Source organism: Pleurodeles waltl, chromosome 11 (assembly GCF_031143425.1).
Source record: "Pleurodeles waltl isolate 20211129_DDA chromosome 11, aPleWal1.hap1.20221129, whole genome shotgun sequence".
NCBI lineage: Eukaryota > Metazoa > Chordata > Amphibia > Caudata > Salamandridae > Pleurodeles > Pleurodeles waltl.
In genome coordinates this window covers 70,833,384-70,846,957 of record NC_090450.1, presented here as the reverse complement: position 1 = coordinate 70,846,957, position 13,574 = coordinate 70,833,384, and the positions used below count along the sequence as shown (strand labels likewise).

Sequence of the window (13,574 nt, the reverse complement as noted above, 5' to 3'; positions counted from 1 at the left end):
TTAACCCGGGAGTGCAGTATTCCTGGTGTACTGGGCATTTGCTCTTTTGCGGGTGGCATGTACCACCAAGGAGTTGGGTGGGAATTGGCCTGTAATATATGGTGGGCCAGAGAGTGAAGGTTTATACAGCTTGTCAACCCTTGGGGTGACGATGCCGGCCTTCACCTCTTGCACTGGCTTAAGCATGCCCTTAAGCACTGGCAGAAATTAAGTGTCACGCTTCATATGAAAGTATGTGTCCACTGGGAGGTATGAAATATATTTTTAAAGGTAGCTGCTCTCTGGATAACCTTATGATAAGGGGTAGTGTCATCAGGAGGAGAAGGCTTGGCAGGTCACAAGTCAGGGTCATTGGACCCTGGAAGGACTACCTCCTAATCATCCCATGGGTCATCCTGTGGATCTTGGGTTCTCATAAAACTAGTGGTGGAGGGTTCCCCTCCCGAGTAGACCTCAGAGGTGAAGAGGGCTGTAGTGGAGGTGGAAGTGGAGGTAGTGTTATAGGAGCAGGAGATCTAGAAGGAAGAGAAGGATGAGCAGGTCTAAGGGGTATTGGGCTGTTATCCCTATCATGCCTCTTCTCCAGCTTCGGAGGCAGTGGCTTCAGCGTTAACTGCTCCTCAAATTACAGCTGCCTCTTGAAAGGAAGAGTCTGCTGCACTTGATTTGGAGGATTAGCAATAATCTTGCCTATGTGTAGGTTGATAAACAGGTGTTGTTGCAGAGTCTAGCTCCTCCTGTAGATGCAGAAGGATGGGGAGCACCTGGTTATTGGAGTCTGCTGTGGATGGGTGACTGGGCACTGAAGTCTGCTTGGGCTCCAAACTTGCTTTTGACATTGAAGAGTGTTTCAGCTCAGAAATGCCACTGGATGCCGATGTCAAACTGCTGGTGGATGCTCAAGGTGCTTTCAGCAAAGAGGGCGGCTGTAGTGGAAGCCAAACTCAGCTCTGAAGCCTTATATCAGTGCTTTGCTGAAGAGCAGTGGCGACCCAGGAGACTGACTCCTAAGGAGCGCTGGAAGTTCTGCCCCCGAAGAGCAGTGAGTGCCTTTTTTGCGATGTGGTATTTACTGTGTGCATGCTCTGGGGTTGAGCTGTGGTCAGCTGCGGATCTGGGACTTCGAAGTCAGACAGTGACTCAGGTTCCCGGCTGAAAGCTGTCACTTGCCCAACGTCTACATCCTCCTCAATGTCCCCCCTGTCGATCTCCTCCTCGAAGATCTCAGGGGTCTCGCTGTCACTCCATGGCAGGCCATGGTAGCCAACAGTATTTTTTTTTAAGTGAAAAGCAAAGCAGACAGAGCGGGAAGCCTTGTTGCGGTACTTGGACAGGCACGGATTGAAGAAGGCGTGTTGGTCTATCCTTGAGTACTTTGAATGGCACTGTGGACAATATCTAAAAAGCATGTCTGAACCCGACGGCGGAAGAAAACAATCCAACCCTGGAGTCAATGCTCTTGAACAATGCCTACTAAGACAGGAGTTACTATAGCTTGTGACTCAAAAGACTTATTCAAACAAAAACAGGTTGTACTTATCCGAGCAGAAAACTAGGTGGCAGGAGTATGTACAGAATGCATATCTACAGCTACATATTCCACAAACATATTTTCCAGGAGAACACAAAAAGCTCAATTTCTAAACGCACATTTTTGCCAATAGGGCCATTTGTGTTTGAACTATCCATGGTCCTATGCAAAAGGTAAAGAAAATGTAGGCTGTACTCTCTTCATATCATTTGAGTTATGTATTTCACAGCCAAGTTCTTCCTGGAGGCTTTCTAAAAAAATCCCTCTTGGCACATGTATCATTGCTTAATATGTGCTATTGAATACCTTTTGTGTTGCTAGCTACTGTGGTATTAATTTGGAACTGCATCATGCTCACCTCCATGTTGTCCCTCTGTCCTCTTCTTTTGGCAGATTCCTGTTCCTGATACAGCTGTTTCTTCAGAGCATCCAGACGCTCCATTGAGAGTTTAGTCTCCACCTTTGCCTCCTCAATCTCCTGTTCCCTAGAGAGAGAAATATGAGGTCTTAAGGACTTGGCCTAACACACACAAGTAAGTGTGTTTACAGACCTTCTCCTTTTAAATATTATGCACAGAATCCTTACATCCTGCTGTCCATCATCATCCCAGCAAAATGCATCACAAACAATATGAAGCAGGAGCAGACACTGGACCCATATGATACCAGTGTGTGAAATCTTAGAAACTGCTTTATATATTTGAAGCCCCTTCTCTCCTGTCACTTAAATTCTAACACACGATTCCACTCTATTTCAACCCCATTGATCAATGTCCAGCACACACTGCAGTGAAAACTGTACTTCTTCAATCACATCAACATATTTTCCAACTGCCTTTTTAACTCCACCAGTGCCTGTGTTTTCCAAGGGTGCGTACTCACTCTCTGCTGTCCTCATTTTACAATTGGATAAACATGATTACCACACCCCAGCCTGGTCAGCAAAACTATGTATTGGATGAACTACTTCTGCATTGCTCTAACAAACATGAAAGCTCAAACTAAACCCCATTCCCTTTGGAGATCACTTTAACTTGGTTCCTATTTCTTGTGTTCACAGACTGCCATTTTGAAAGGATTTGCACTACCCTTTACATGTATTGTGTTATAGCACCATCATGTCTTGAGCACTTCAACAATTAAGGAAATTGCACAGTGCACACCATGCATTTCAACACTGTGCTTATGTACGCATCAAAGGCTCCTGATCTTGACAACTGTGGCAAATTCATCCCTGATTAGGCTAGTGATGGGAGAATTGTTATGCATCCTAAGCGAATGTTGCAAAAGCATATCATGTAAAGCTACTTGGACTATCCCGATGAACTGTGTTTGTGTAACACTAATTGCATGCAGGAGTTCCTACTTATGTATAATATTTGTGCCAGTTCTGTTATCCAGATCTAAAGCTATTGAGCCCGAGGCACCATGGGTAAATATGTCCTGAAACACCATGACCACATAATACCAGCTCAAATCTAATTCATTGGCTATATATTAAGGAATGATTTAAAATTACAACTCTTTGCCTTTTTTTAAGGGACTAAAAGGATGACCTTCACCAACCTGGTTAGAGCTTTCCATGTCCACAAACTATTTAAATGTCGGAAAGCATCCATGCCCTAATGATCTGAAGTTCGCTTCCACCAGTACAAAAGAATCAGCAGAAACCGACCGCACGGCTAGGGCTCATCCTGGAATTTCCTCACAAAAGACATACCTGCAGGTTTGCAGCTGCTGGAACTGGAGATCTTTGCTGTCCAATTCATCCTGAATCCGATTCAACTTGCTCTGCAGGTCACTATTTGTTTGCAGAGACTGTTCCAAACTCAAAGCAAGTTTCTTGTTGTCCTCACGTGATACCTCATAGGCTTTACGCAGGGGCTCGACCTACAATCCAAATGACAGTATGAAATATTCCGTTCCACTTTTTACATTTTATAAACAGGGGGTCACTTGTAACAAAGTACACATAAAAAGACACAAAGTACCTGCATGAAAATAAAAGAATGCACACCCCCATATTAGAAAAATGTGACAACATTTATAGTGCATCTCCAACAACGCTATCACTAAAGGAATTATATACTGAACAGAAAGTAAGAAAACCTGACCTTTATACTAGGATAACCGGTCACCATCAATACAGTATTACTTAAGAAGATGACGAGTATAATGCCATTCTTCGATCTCCATCCCAAAAATGTTTAGGTCCTCCCAAACTGTTCTAATGGCATTTACACTAATGTTTGATAAAATCCACAGTCTAAGGTATAAATAATCAACATCATGCAGTATGGCTTCTTGGGATGTATTTATGAACTGTGCATGTGGATCTACGTCTCCCTGATGACTCCATAAGACGACTATTCTTCATGGCACCAGAATAAAGAAAAAGAGGACAACCGCCAAAACTAAAGGTGGAAACTGAAGAGAGAGACGGAGCTTAAGGCTTTAGTCTAATGGAGACTGGAATTGCACCACTAACAACTTTGGTTTGTTGCATGTGTGAGAAAATTGTGGTGAATGGAGACTGGAAATGATAAAATGTGTTGCACTTCATGACAACAGGGGGTGGAAAAAATTCATGAAAAAAAACACAGAATAGAAATATTATTTGCACAGCTGGAAATCAGCAGCCATACCTTTTAAAAAGCATTGAAATACTTTCCATTCAATAGAAGAGACGTGGAATTCCATGACCTCGTTACCATAAGGTATCCGCACTCCAAATGTCCGTTTAAACCATGCACTAGTTCACTAGATTAAAGCTAAAAGAACTCAACAAAAATAGGCATCACCTACTATTCAGAAAGATATGGGAGGGTGTAATGACTTTGTAGCCTCTCGTGAGGAAAAATGTTGCTGTTTTCAAAGATAAGTGTGACTTCATAATTCTTTCAATCCACAGCTTTAGCAACCACCATCAACTGCCCTGCTATGACCAACTGATGACGTTAGAAGAAAAACATTAGCAATCAGACCTACCAACCCTTTCATCAGCCTTGAATTTAGTGTCCACACAAACTTATATGGTATTATGCTTGTGCAAAAACATTTTCAACTGGTTAACAGAGGTACCATATTGAGAAAGAAAAGAAATGGTTGTTTCTGGTCTAGTTCAGCGAAATAGAGGCCAGATTGTATAGATTTATTTTTCAGTTCACAACCATGTCCCATAGCGAACAGTACGCCGGGAGTATTTCTTCACACATTCTCCCTTAGACTTCACCGTTGGACATACACAGTTGATTTGTGTCTTTTTTTTATAGGGATGATAGATTGTGTTTACTTGTAGCTTGTGCATATCGCATCAATAGGTATCCATGCGTTGGAGAGAAGGGGATGGGAGGGCCTAGCCAGTGGCCTAAAGAAACAGCCTGGTCCTCATTTTCATGTGGAAGTCAAGGACTAAGGGGTGGCTCTGATGTGCAGTGGGAAGGTTGTTCCATTTACAAGAAAGCATGCCTGCCAGGTCTGGCACTGCAAATTCGGGGGATGAGGCGTTCGGCCGAGCGAAGGTTTCTGCCTGGGATGTGGAAGTTGGTAGGGTTGTTGAGGTAAGAGGGGCTTAGATTTTGTATGCTTAGTACATGTGTGTGAGGAGCTTGAAGAGTGAGCGCTTGTGCATGGGAAGCCAGTGGAGATATTTACGATGCAAAGTGATGCAGAGGCGGGGAAGTCTGAGTGTTAGACCTGCTGTTGCATTTTGGATGATCTGCAGTCTAGTGGTGAGTTGGGCAGGAATGCCGATAGACTGCGCTGCTTTATTCCAGGGTGCTGGCGATAAACGCCTGCATTTCGCTTCTGCATGTGCTCAACGGGGGACATTTGAAGACTTTTCTTAATATCTTGACTGTGTGGGATCAGGATAGAGCAGCCAAATTGATTTGGCTAGTCATCGAGTGTTAGTTGTCTACAACTCTTTATAGGTTTTCTAGCTTGGTTTGCCAGGCCGGGTGGTGGACGGCGGTCACCTGGCTCCAAGGAAGCATTCCAAAGAGGTATACATGCTGAAGAGAACCACATCTGCCAAGTAATTGTTGAGTTTCAGAGAGTAGATCTTCATCCAGCTGTCACCTCAGACAAGCTGGTGGTGAAGTTGATTCCGGTATTTATGCTACTGTTAGAGAGGGAATGGATAATCTGGGTATCATCAGCAGTAGCAGATGCTGCTGATTTTTTGGGTTCTGATAATGCTGATGAGCCATGACCTAGAGGCATTGAACACCATGTGGCTGAGTGAGGATCCTTAGCAGTCTCCGCAGACGAGGTTGGTGGTTCCAGATTTGTAAGGAGCCAGACTGACCAACTGGGTTCATCATGGGGAGAAGGAGTGGATCCAGTGGTCGCAGGCCCTCATATGCCAGATTTCTGCAGGCACGGATGAAAATGGGATGGGAGATGGTGTGGAAAGCAGCCGAGAGGTCGAGCAGGATAAGGGCTGAAGTGTCTGTTCTATTCATGATCAGGCAGATGTCTGTGGAGACCATAAAGGCGCCTCAATGCTGCGGTTGGGCCTGAGGCCTCGAAAAGGGAGCAGCATATGACACAATGTGACAGGAGATAACAAAAATGAAGAACATTTCACTACACGAAATGTAGTATAATAAACAAACAACAAATGAGATTAGAATCAGTGAACAAAAGGCTGAAACTTGTATGTTGAGATGAACCGTGGCAATAAGAATAATACATACTCAGCAGCCTCAGCTTAGCTTTTCACAGATAAGGAAAATAAGTGGGGCCAATTTCATATTGAAGCTCACGATATTGCCCCTTGTTTCCATTATATTTTTTCCAGTGCATAATCTGCAAGCTATTTAACTTTGGTAACGCTCTTTCTCATGGATACGCTCTCTAATACAGAAAGGGAGGAGGGAGAGCAGTGAGGACTCTGCAGTTAGAGTATCTACCAGAAGGAGCTTCTTGGGGATGAATGAGTAAGCTGAAATATGCAGATCTAAAATACAGAAGCAGAAGGAACAAATTACCTTCATTAGCATCTGACTTGTTATCATCCCTACCTGTGGACCCAATTACAAATTTTGTACCTTTCCACAACTCAGTTATTCCACTAGGTAATTTTAGTCTTCTCAAATGCTGCAATCCTGAACCAAGATCTCTAAGTGCTCTCCTTGATCAAAAGGTTGAGCCCCCCTTGATGTATTATTTTTGGATGTATTGATGATTAAGCAAGCCACTAAGGTGTAGTGGGCGACAGTCCTTTCAATATATATATTTTTTTTTAAAGTATTTTTGTATTTAGGCACAGAGATCTCAAACAAAAAAAGAGGGTTTTATTTTTATTTTGATTAAGGGCTTGTCCTCTATCTGATGTTTCACCAATTGTATTGAGTCACAATTTGTGATCCACATAATGAATATTTATTTATTTGGTAGGTTGGATTGGAACGCACTCAGATTATTTTGCAAAGAACTGATACTTTTGTACATATGCCACTTCACAATACTAGTTTCTAGTTGCGAAAAGACTAGTCACAAACCACAACCGTTTTTCCAACCAGAAATGTAGTGGTCATCTGGCCCCAAGTTCTTACTATATCCAATTGCCTTAAGGGGTCTTCTATTCCTTTGGCGGTCTACGAGAGCAGGCTGGTACTTAGTGTTGTAACTGGGCATACTCTTGAATGCCAAAAGACTGGTCTGGGGCCTGTTACCCTGTCCACATTCTTCCACCGACCTGTCACACTCCCACTAAATGTCCTCATTGCCTACACCAATATCTTAAACAGCCTGATTTTGCCCCTGTTTCTAATGTATAGTTTGGAACTCACTGCCCAGGAAGTACAAACTGTGGCCAAAGTATTGAATGAGGTTACAAATTTAACAGCAACAGCTTTAGGACCAATTACACATCAGTTAGAAGCTCAAATGACTTACTTTGAAAACCAGAGTGGCTGTTGATTTTGTCCTGGCTGGAAGGACACAAGTATGTGCCACTGTATGTTCAGAATTTTGCTCATATATTTTCAATGTCTCATCGAGCACAAGTGATCATATAGATAACATTTGTAGCAGTGTCTAAGAATGACACAAAACAATTGTTTAATACTAATAGGTGGAGGCTCTGGTCACCTTTCAAAAACACATTTGGAGGTTATGGCATGAAAATAATGGAGATTATTTTAATCGTTTTTATAATATTCATTTTCTATATAAACAAATTAGAGTTTGAATGTATACCTTTCATCTCCTCACTAAAATAAAGAACATCCCTTGCTGTTTATCTTACAATTCATGACAGCGATGATGGTGCAGGTGTTAATTCTGAATATGAATCACTAACATATGACGATGTTACTAAGAATAGTGAGAACAATAGACTGAAGTCAACTGAATTGATTTAGAAGTTGCTCAAGATTGTGCATAAGAGAGGCAGAGTAAAAAATATAAATATATTTATGTTTCAATATTGTTAGCACTAGTATGAAGGATGCTACTTTAAATTTTCCCCACCAAGTTCTGCCCAGGTTACCGAAATCTGCTGCTTCTGACATAAAACCTGTTCTCATGCTTTGGGGTAGTGAGCGTGAATTTTCGAACTGCACTGGAATGTGCACAGTCTTGTATCATTCTGAAGGTCAATGTTTTCTGTCTAACGGTTTCCTCTTTTCTCTTACAAGTATTAACACTGCTGTTGGCTATGAGCTGTGTGTGACAGCTATAACTCGAGTGTATTTACCTTTTCTAATGCTCGTGTGGGCAAGTGGGACACTTTGTTACCCCAATTCTGTGACTCCAGATGTAATATTTTGTGTTTTTATAAACTCCTCAAGGCTGGCTAGGTTTGAGATGATTTAGAAAGCCAAACCAGTTTTCAATGAGGATTCAGGCTATTATATATTTTTTTGGGAAACTTAGATGCAGTGAGGATAGAGCCAAAAAGTGAGATGCTAGAAGAAACAGATTAATGCGAGCACTACTGCCTTCAAGACACGTTACATACCTTCGGTTACTCCTTTTCTGGTACAGGCTATCTAACTTCAGATTCCTCATCCTGTGAATTCCCTCATACACCAGAATGGATCCAGAAACTTTCAAGCAATTGCCTTATATATTGATAGGTGGAGACATGCGGCTCCGCATCGGGTCCATCTGTTCCCGAAATGACATTGGGGGCCACTATAAGAGCGCCAGTTGTGTACTCCGATGTCAGTTTCTTTCTGAGCTCTGTCTTTCCCCACAGAAGTGAAGCCACAGAAATCAAAATATGGAAGGGTATAGAGGGAACATTGCCTTGGGAACTCTTAACATGCAAAACATTAACAATGTGCATTCGCTGTGGTGGCTAATAGATCTAACCAGGGTCCTTTCCATTGATGGTTGGTGCCCTGTGCCACCTCAGATAAAACTCCATTTGTGATCCGCTAGCAACATTGGTGGTGTTCACTCACTCTAGCGTTTATAGATCCTGCCAAGTGTTTGGTGACCAGGGATATGACCTGGACGTTCAGCCACTTCCAGAGACCTAGAGCATCCTTGCACAGAACCCACAACTCCACAATGCTCTGGTTGTCTGTGTCTAGCATGGTGGTTGTGTTGTCTCTGGACCCGTTCCTCCTCGATGGTCAAGAGGAACGCTTACAGAGCCAAGCATATTGCTCACAACTCCTACAAGCTGATGTGGAGCTGAGCCTCTGCCGGACACTAAAATCCTCTGATCTCCAGCTCTCCGAGATAACCTCCGCAACTCAGCAACAATGCATCTGTTACAACTGTGAGCTCTGGGAAAGATGAGTAGAGTGGTCTGCCACCAGGTGTAATTGTGGTCAAGTAGCCACCACTGCAGGCCTTCTGCAGTCTCCTTTGACATCTGTAAGGATTTTGACATGTCATCTTATTGCTGAGGTCACATACTTCAGACCCCACTGCAGAGTCTGCCTGTGCCCCCTGGTGTGGTCCACAAGCAACATGCAGGAGGCCAGGAGGTCCAGAAGCCTCAGAGCCCCTCTCAATGAGATCAGGCTAAAGGCTGAAACATTGGGATCATTGCCCAAATGTCCTGGTCTCACCGAGGCAGTTAGGGGTGACTTTGGCAAATTGATGGGAAAAAACAACAATATCAGATTTGCCGTCATTTAAAGTTGAATTACGCCCGGCTTCAGGAGCCATGCACCGAGGTATCAGAAGACTCGTATTACTAATCTCCTCAGATCAGCAAACATCACCTCTGTGAAAACCCACGGCATACTGGTAAAGCGGAGGGGGAGCACAGAGCTGAAAGAATTCTTGGCCTACCAGAAACAGAATGGAACGGCAGAGTCAGCAGGACAGGTATGTAAAAGTATGCGTCCCGCAGATCTAACACAACAAATCTAGTCACCTATATCCAAGGCAGACAGAACCTGGGCCAGAGTGGGCATTTTGAACGTGTCCTGGCAGAAGAAGTTCAGAAGGCAAAGGTCAAGAAAAGGGCACAGGCTACCATCGTTCTTCAGTATCAGTACCAGCATATAATGGGAGTAACAGTCCCAGCACTCTCTCTATTGCTCCCTTAGCCAAGAACATCTCCATGTAGTAAGGGCAAGTGATCCTCCAGGAGGTTTTGAGGTGAAGGTGGCCTGTCTAGATGAAAGAACAGGAATGGGAGGGAGTATCTTTGCTCTGTGATCTGGACATACATAGATCTGTAGTGATGCTCCTCCAGCTGGAGAGGTAAGAGGTAATCCGACCTCCCATCAGGCAATCATGGGTCAACATGGCCAAATTAGGGAAGCTTGCGGCAGCTGCAGGGGAGGGGTTGAAGTCTGGGTAGAACGTTGCCCCTGGGGTTGTGGAAATTGTTGGCCAGATGCCCGGCCTCACCCTTGAAAGGGCTGGGAGACCTCCTTGGTGAGGAGACCCATATTGTTGTGACCTCTGCTGGTAACCCATCCCGAAGCCTCAAAAGGTGCTCCGCTATTTGGGAAACTGCCTAAGTGGATGCGCTATGCCTAGAGAGGGTGGTGACCTTGCCATCTTTAAAACAAACTTTTGTAGGGTCACCATTCACTCTGAAAACCAGAGAGCAGTCAAAGGGCATGCCCATTAAAGATTGTTGGACATCGGAGGATAACACACATGGAGTGATTCCAGGCTTTGTGTCTGAGCACAATGCGGGCAGTCTGTGAGTCTCCACAGCAGACCAAATAGAATATTTTGCTGCAAAACGTACAGGCTTGGACAAAGTTCTTCAGAGACTGGTGGCAAGATGTCTGCCACCTTATCCCAAAGTGCCTGCCTATATTGCCCCAAGAGGCATGACCGAAAGGGCAAGGCCAGTCAAGGAGAAAACTTTCTTGCCGAAAGTGTTCATCCACTTTGATTCCCTATCAGGTGGCATGGAAAGGAATGCCCTGGAGTCCAACAACTCATAGAAGCTGGAACCACCATACTTTCTGGGGTTTGATGCTGTAGAATACAGCCTGGATCTCTGGTGTCAAGCTTATATTGCCTTGCCATTTGTCTATTGACCATCAGGCTAGAACCTAGTTTGGGTCACTTGGCCATCAAGATGTTGGTGAGGGCATTTTTGAATAGTAACGGGGTCCTTAGCTTGGTTGCCCTGGGGCTCGAAGCTCTTTAGGTACCTTGAACGTTACTGGTTGGGCAAGAGTCAACTCGAGGACCTCTGTTGCCCTCCTTATGATTATGGCAAAGATGCTGATTCTTCAGAGGAGCGTGCTGTGGTGGATGAGAAGTATCAGGGGAATTGTCCAGGCCACTAGCATCCATAAGATCATCAAATAGGTTACTATCATTGTAGTATTCATGGAAACCATCTTCCTGGTCCACCCCAAACTAGTGATAGGTGTCAGCTTCTGAGTGGGCATACTAGTGGGTCCCGGAGCTTAACCCCCGGAGTCTGATAAAACAATCTAATCTGCTTCTGAGGTCAGTGATGTCAGAGCCGGAATCGGGTGGGGACTCAATGGTATTGGCCGAGGCGCTGGGCATGTCACCTGTACTGATGCCGGTGGAACTCATTCTAAAGGGGGAAAACTTGTGAAGTAGTGCCAAGTCCAAAGCTGTTGGAGATGGTTCAAAGAAGCTGTCAGCCCCAAGCAAGGGTCAAGTGGCACAGTTGGAATCGGAAAAAAGCAGCCTGCTGTACCCCGAATTGAGTCCACCTCTGGTCCTTGGGGCCAGAGGGATCAGACGAGGAACCAAAGATATTCTCACAAGCCAATTTCAGCTTGGCTGTCTTTTGCAGTATTGTTGTCCAATCAGTGTCGGCACGGACTCCCTGGAAGGAGACAGCCTCCGCATCCTACAGGCACCTGGGCAGTCGTGAGACCCTGAATGGTAGTAGTGGCGAGTTGTAAATCCATGCTTTGCCTTTTGTGTTTCTTTTGCAACTTTTTAGACTAACCTGAGCTGGGACAACTCCCCCGCTATTAACCTTGATCTGCTCCTTCGACTTCCTTGAGTTCAGCAACTGCTCACTTACCTCACTTTCTTGGATAGCCTTCTTGTATATCTTCTTTACAGCATTCACCAACTTCGAGTTGTGTTTAGTGACAAGGCACCACAGACAATCATCGTGAGTTTCATAATTACCTTACATCTGTCGGTTGTAGGACCTACATGGCTTTATATGTTGTTTGTGGGGGAGAACTACTGCTCAATTCTGTGAAAAATTGAGGGAAATCTCTGTCAGAATAACATGATGAATAGCTCCAAGTCAGCATCGGTTGGCATGAAGGAGAGGAACAGATGTCAGCATGCAAAGCTTGTGCTCTTATATTAGCTTAAACGTCATGTTTGACCTGACGGAAAACCACGCAACGCCACCTGTCGATGCGCAAGGGAATTGGTTGGAAGTTTCTGGAGCCGGTCTGGCGCTTAGAGAAATTCACAAGGTGAGGATACTGCAGTTAGTAGTTTTTATCATAAATAAGAAGGCCATTCAGGGTTAATGTCTGATTGCATGAGCAATAAAGCCACAGAAGCAGCAACATACATGGAAATGGTAAGAAATGCTTATTCACCAAAGAGAAGCACTCTGCAAGACGCAAAACGGAGGGCAAAGTGCCAAATCTAAAAAATTTTAAAAAAGTATTGGGGAGTGCAATGTCATGTCCTGTTAGCGATATTAGTGGTGACTAAGCATTCGTTTGGCTTGCTTATTTATAGAAGAAAGGAGAGGGTGAAGTTTTATTTAGCTTGTTTTCCCTTTAGATCTCAGTTTTGTCATTTCCCAAATTATAGAAAATATCTGTTATTTTAAGGTCATTGGAGTTACAGCATTAACCTTTACCTGGGTACGTTGCAGCGTATCCATAAACTGCAGCTTTGACTGGCCCTCTGCCAGTTCATTCTCCAACAGCTGCATTCTGTGGTGGTTCTGGGATCTGAAAACAGATTTAGGACAGTCTTGTTGATCGAGACCTTCAGGAGGGAAAGACAAGGGAGTGATTGGCAGTGGGGCCTGGTCCCTTTACCTTTCTTTCCTCAGGCCAGCAACTTCGGAGTCCTTGCTTCCAAGCTCAGTCTCCAACTTCTCCACGGTCTGCTGCAACCGGTTGTGAGAGGTCAGAACATTCTCCAGTGTGCCCGAAATCTTAATTTTGTCTTCCTTCACGTCGGATAGCTGACGCTGAAGTGAGCAGATCTAAGGAGAAAAGTTACAGAGGTCATACAAAGTTTCTTTAGTTGGAAAGGGTTTAAGTGGGTGAGAAACCGAGAGCCTGAGGATCTACTTTGTAAACTGGTGTGTGGTTTAGGAATGCACATGGCTGTGTGAATCGAGCCTACTGTGCACAGAGTTCAAGCTGCGTGAATTGGTTCTTCAGATATCTTAATTCTTTACATCTGCTGGGACTTTGGACCAAAAGAGGTCCCAAGTGCAGAAGCTCTCCCCTTCACCTGTGTGCATAGGAAGTGACATCACATATTGCCTGCCAGAATCATCTATAAATAAGAAGTCAAGCAAGAGGACTTCATCCCCATCACCCATCTGCACTGGAAGTGACATCACTATTTTTTCCATTATCCCGCTGGACAGAAAGTGTCCACTTGTTTTCTGCCAAAACCATCT

The 13,574-nt window shown here is 44.2% G+C and overlaps 1 protein-coding gene across 1 annotated transcript in view; it reads right to left on the bottom strand.

Moving 5' to 3' along the window:
* CCDC150 (coiled-coil domain containing 150) overlaps positions 1-13,574 on the bottom strand; it is a 192,498-nt gene that overhangs the window by 69,438 nt on the left and 109,486 nt on the right. Inside the window, exons 19-22 of the mRNA XM_069213090.1 lie at positions 12,979-13,148; positions 12,795-12,888; positions 3,252-3,421; positions 1,890-2,016 (exon numbers count right to left, since the gene is read on the bottom strand). Coding sequence (XP_069069191.1) covers positions 1,890-2,016; positions 3,252-3,421; positions 12,795-12,888; positions 12,979-13,148 — 561 coding nt within the window. The remainder of the gene's footprint in view (positions 1-1,889; positions 2,017-3,251; positions 3,422-12,794; positions 12,889-12,978; positions 13,149-13,574) is intronic.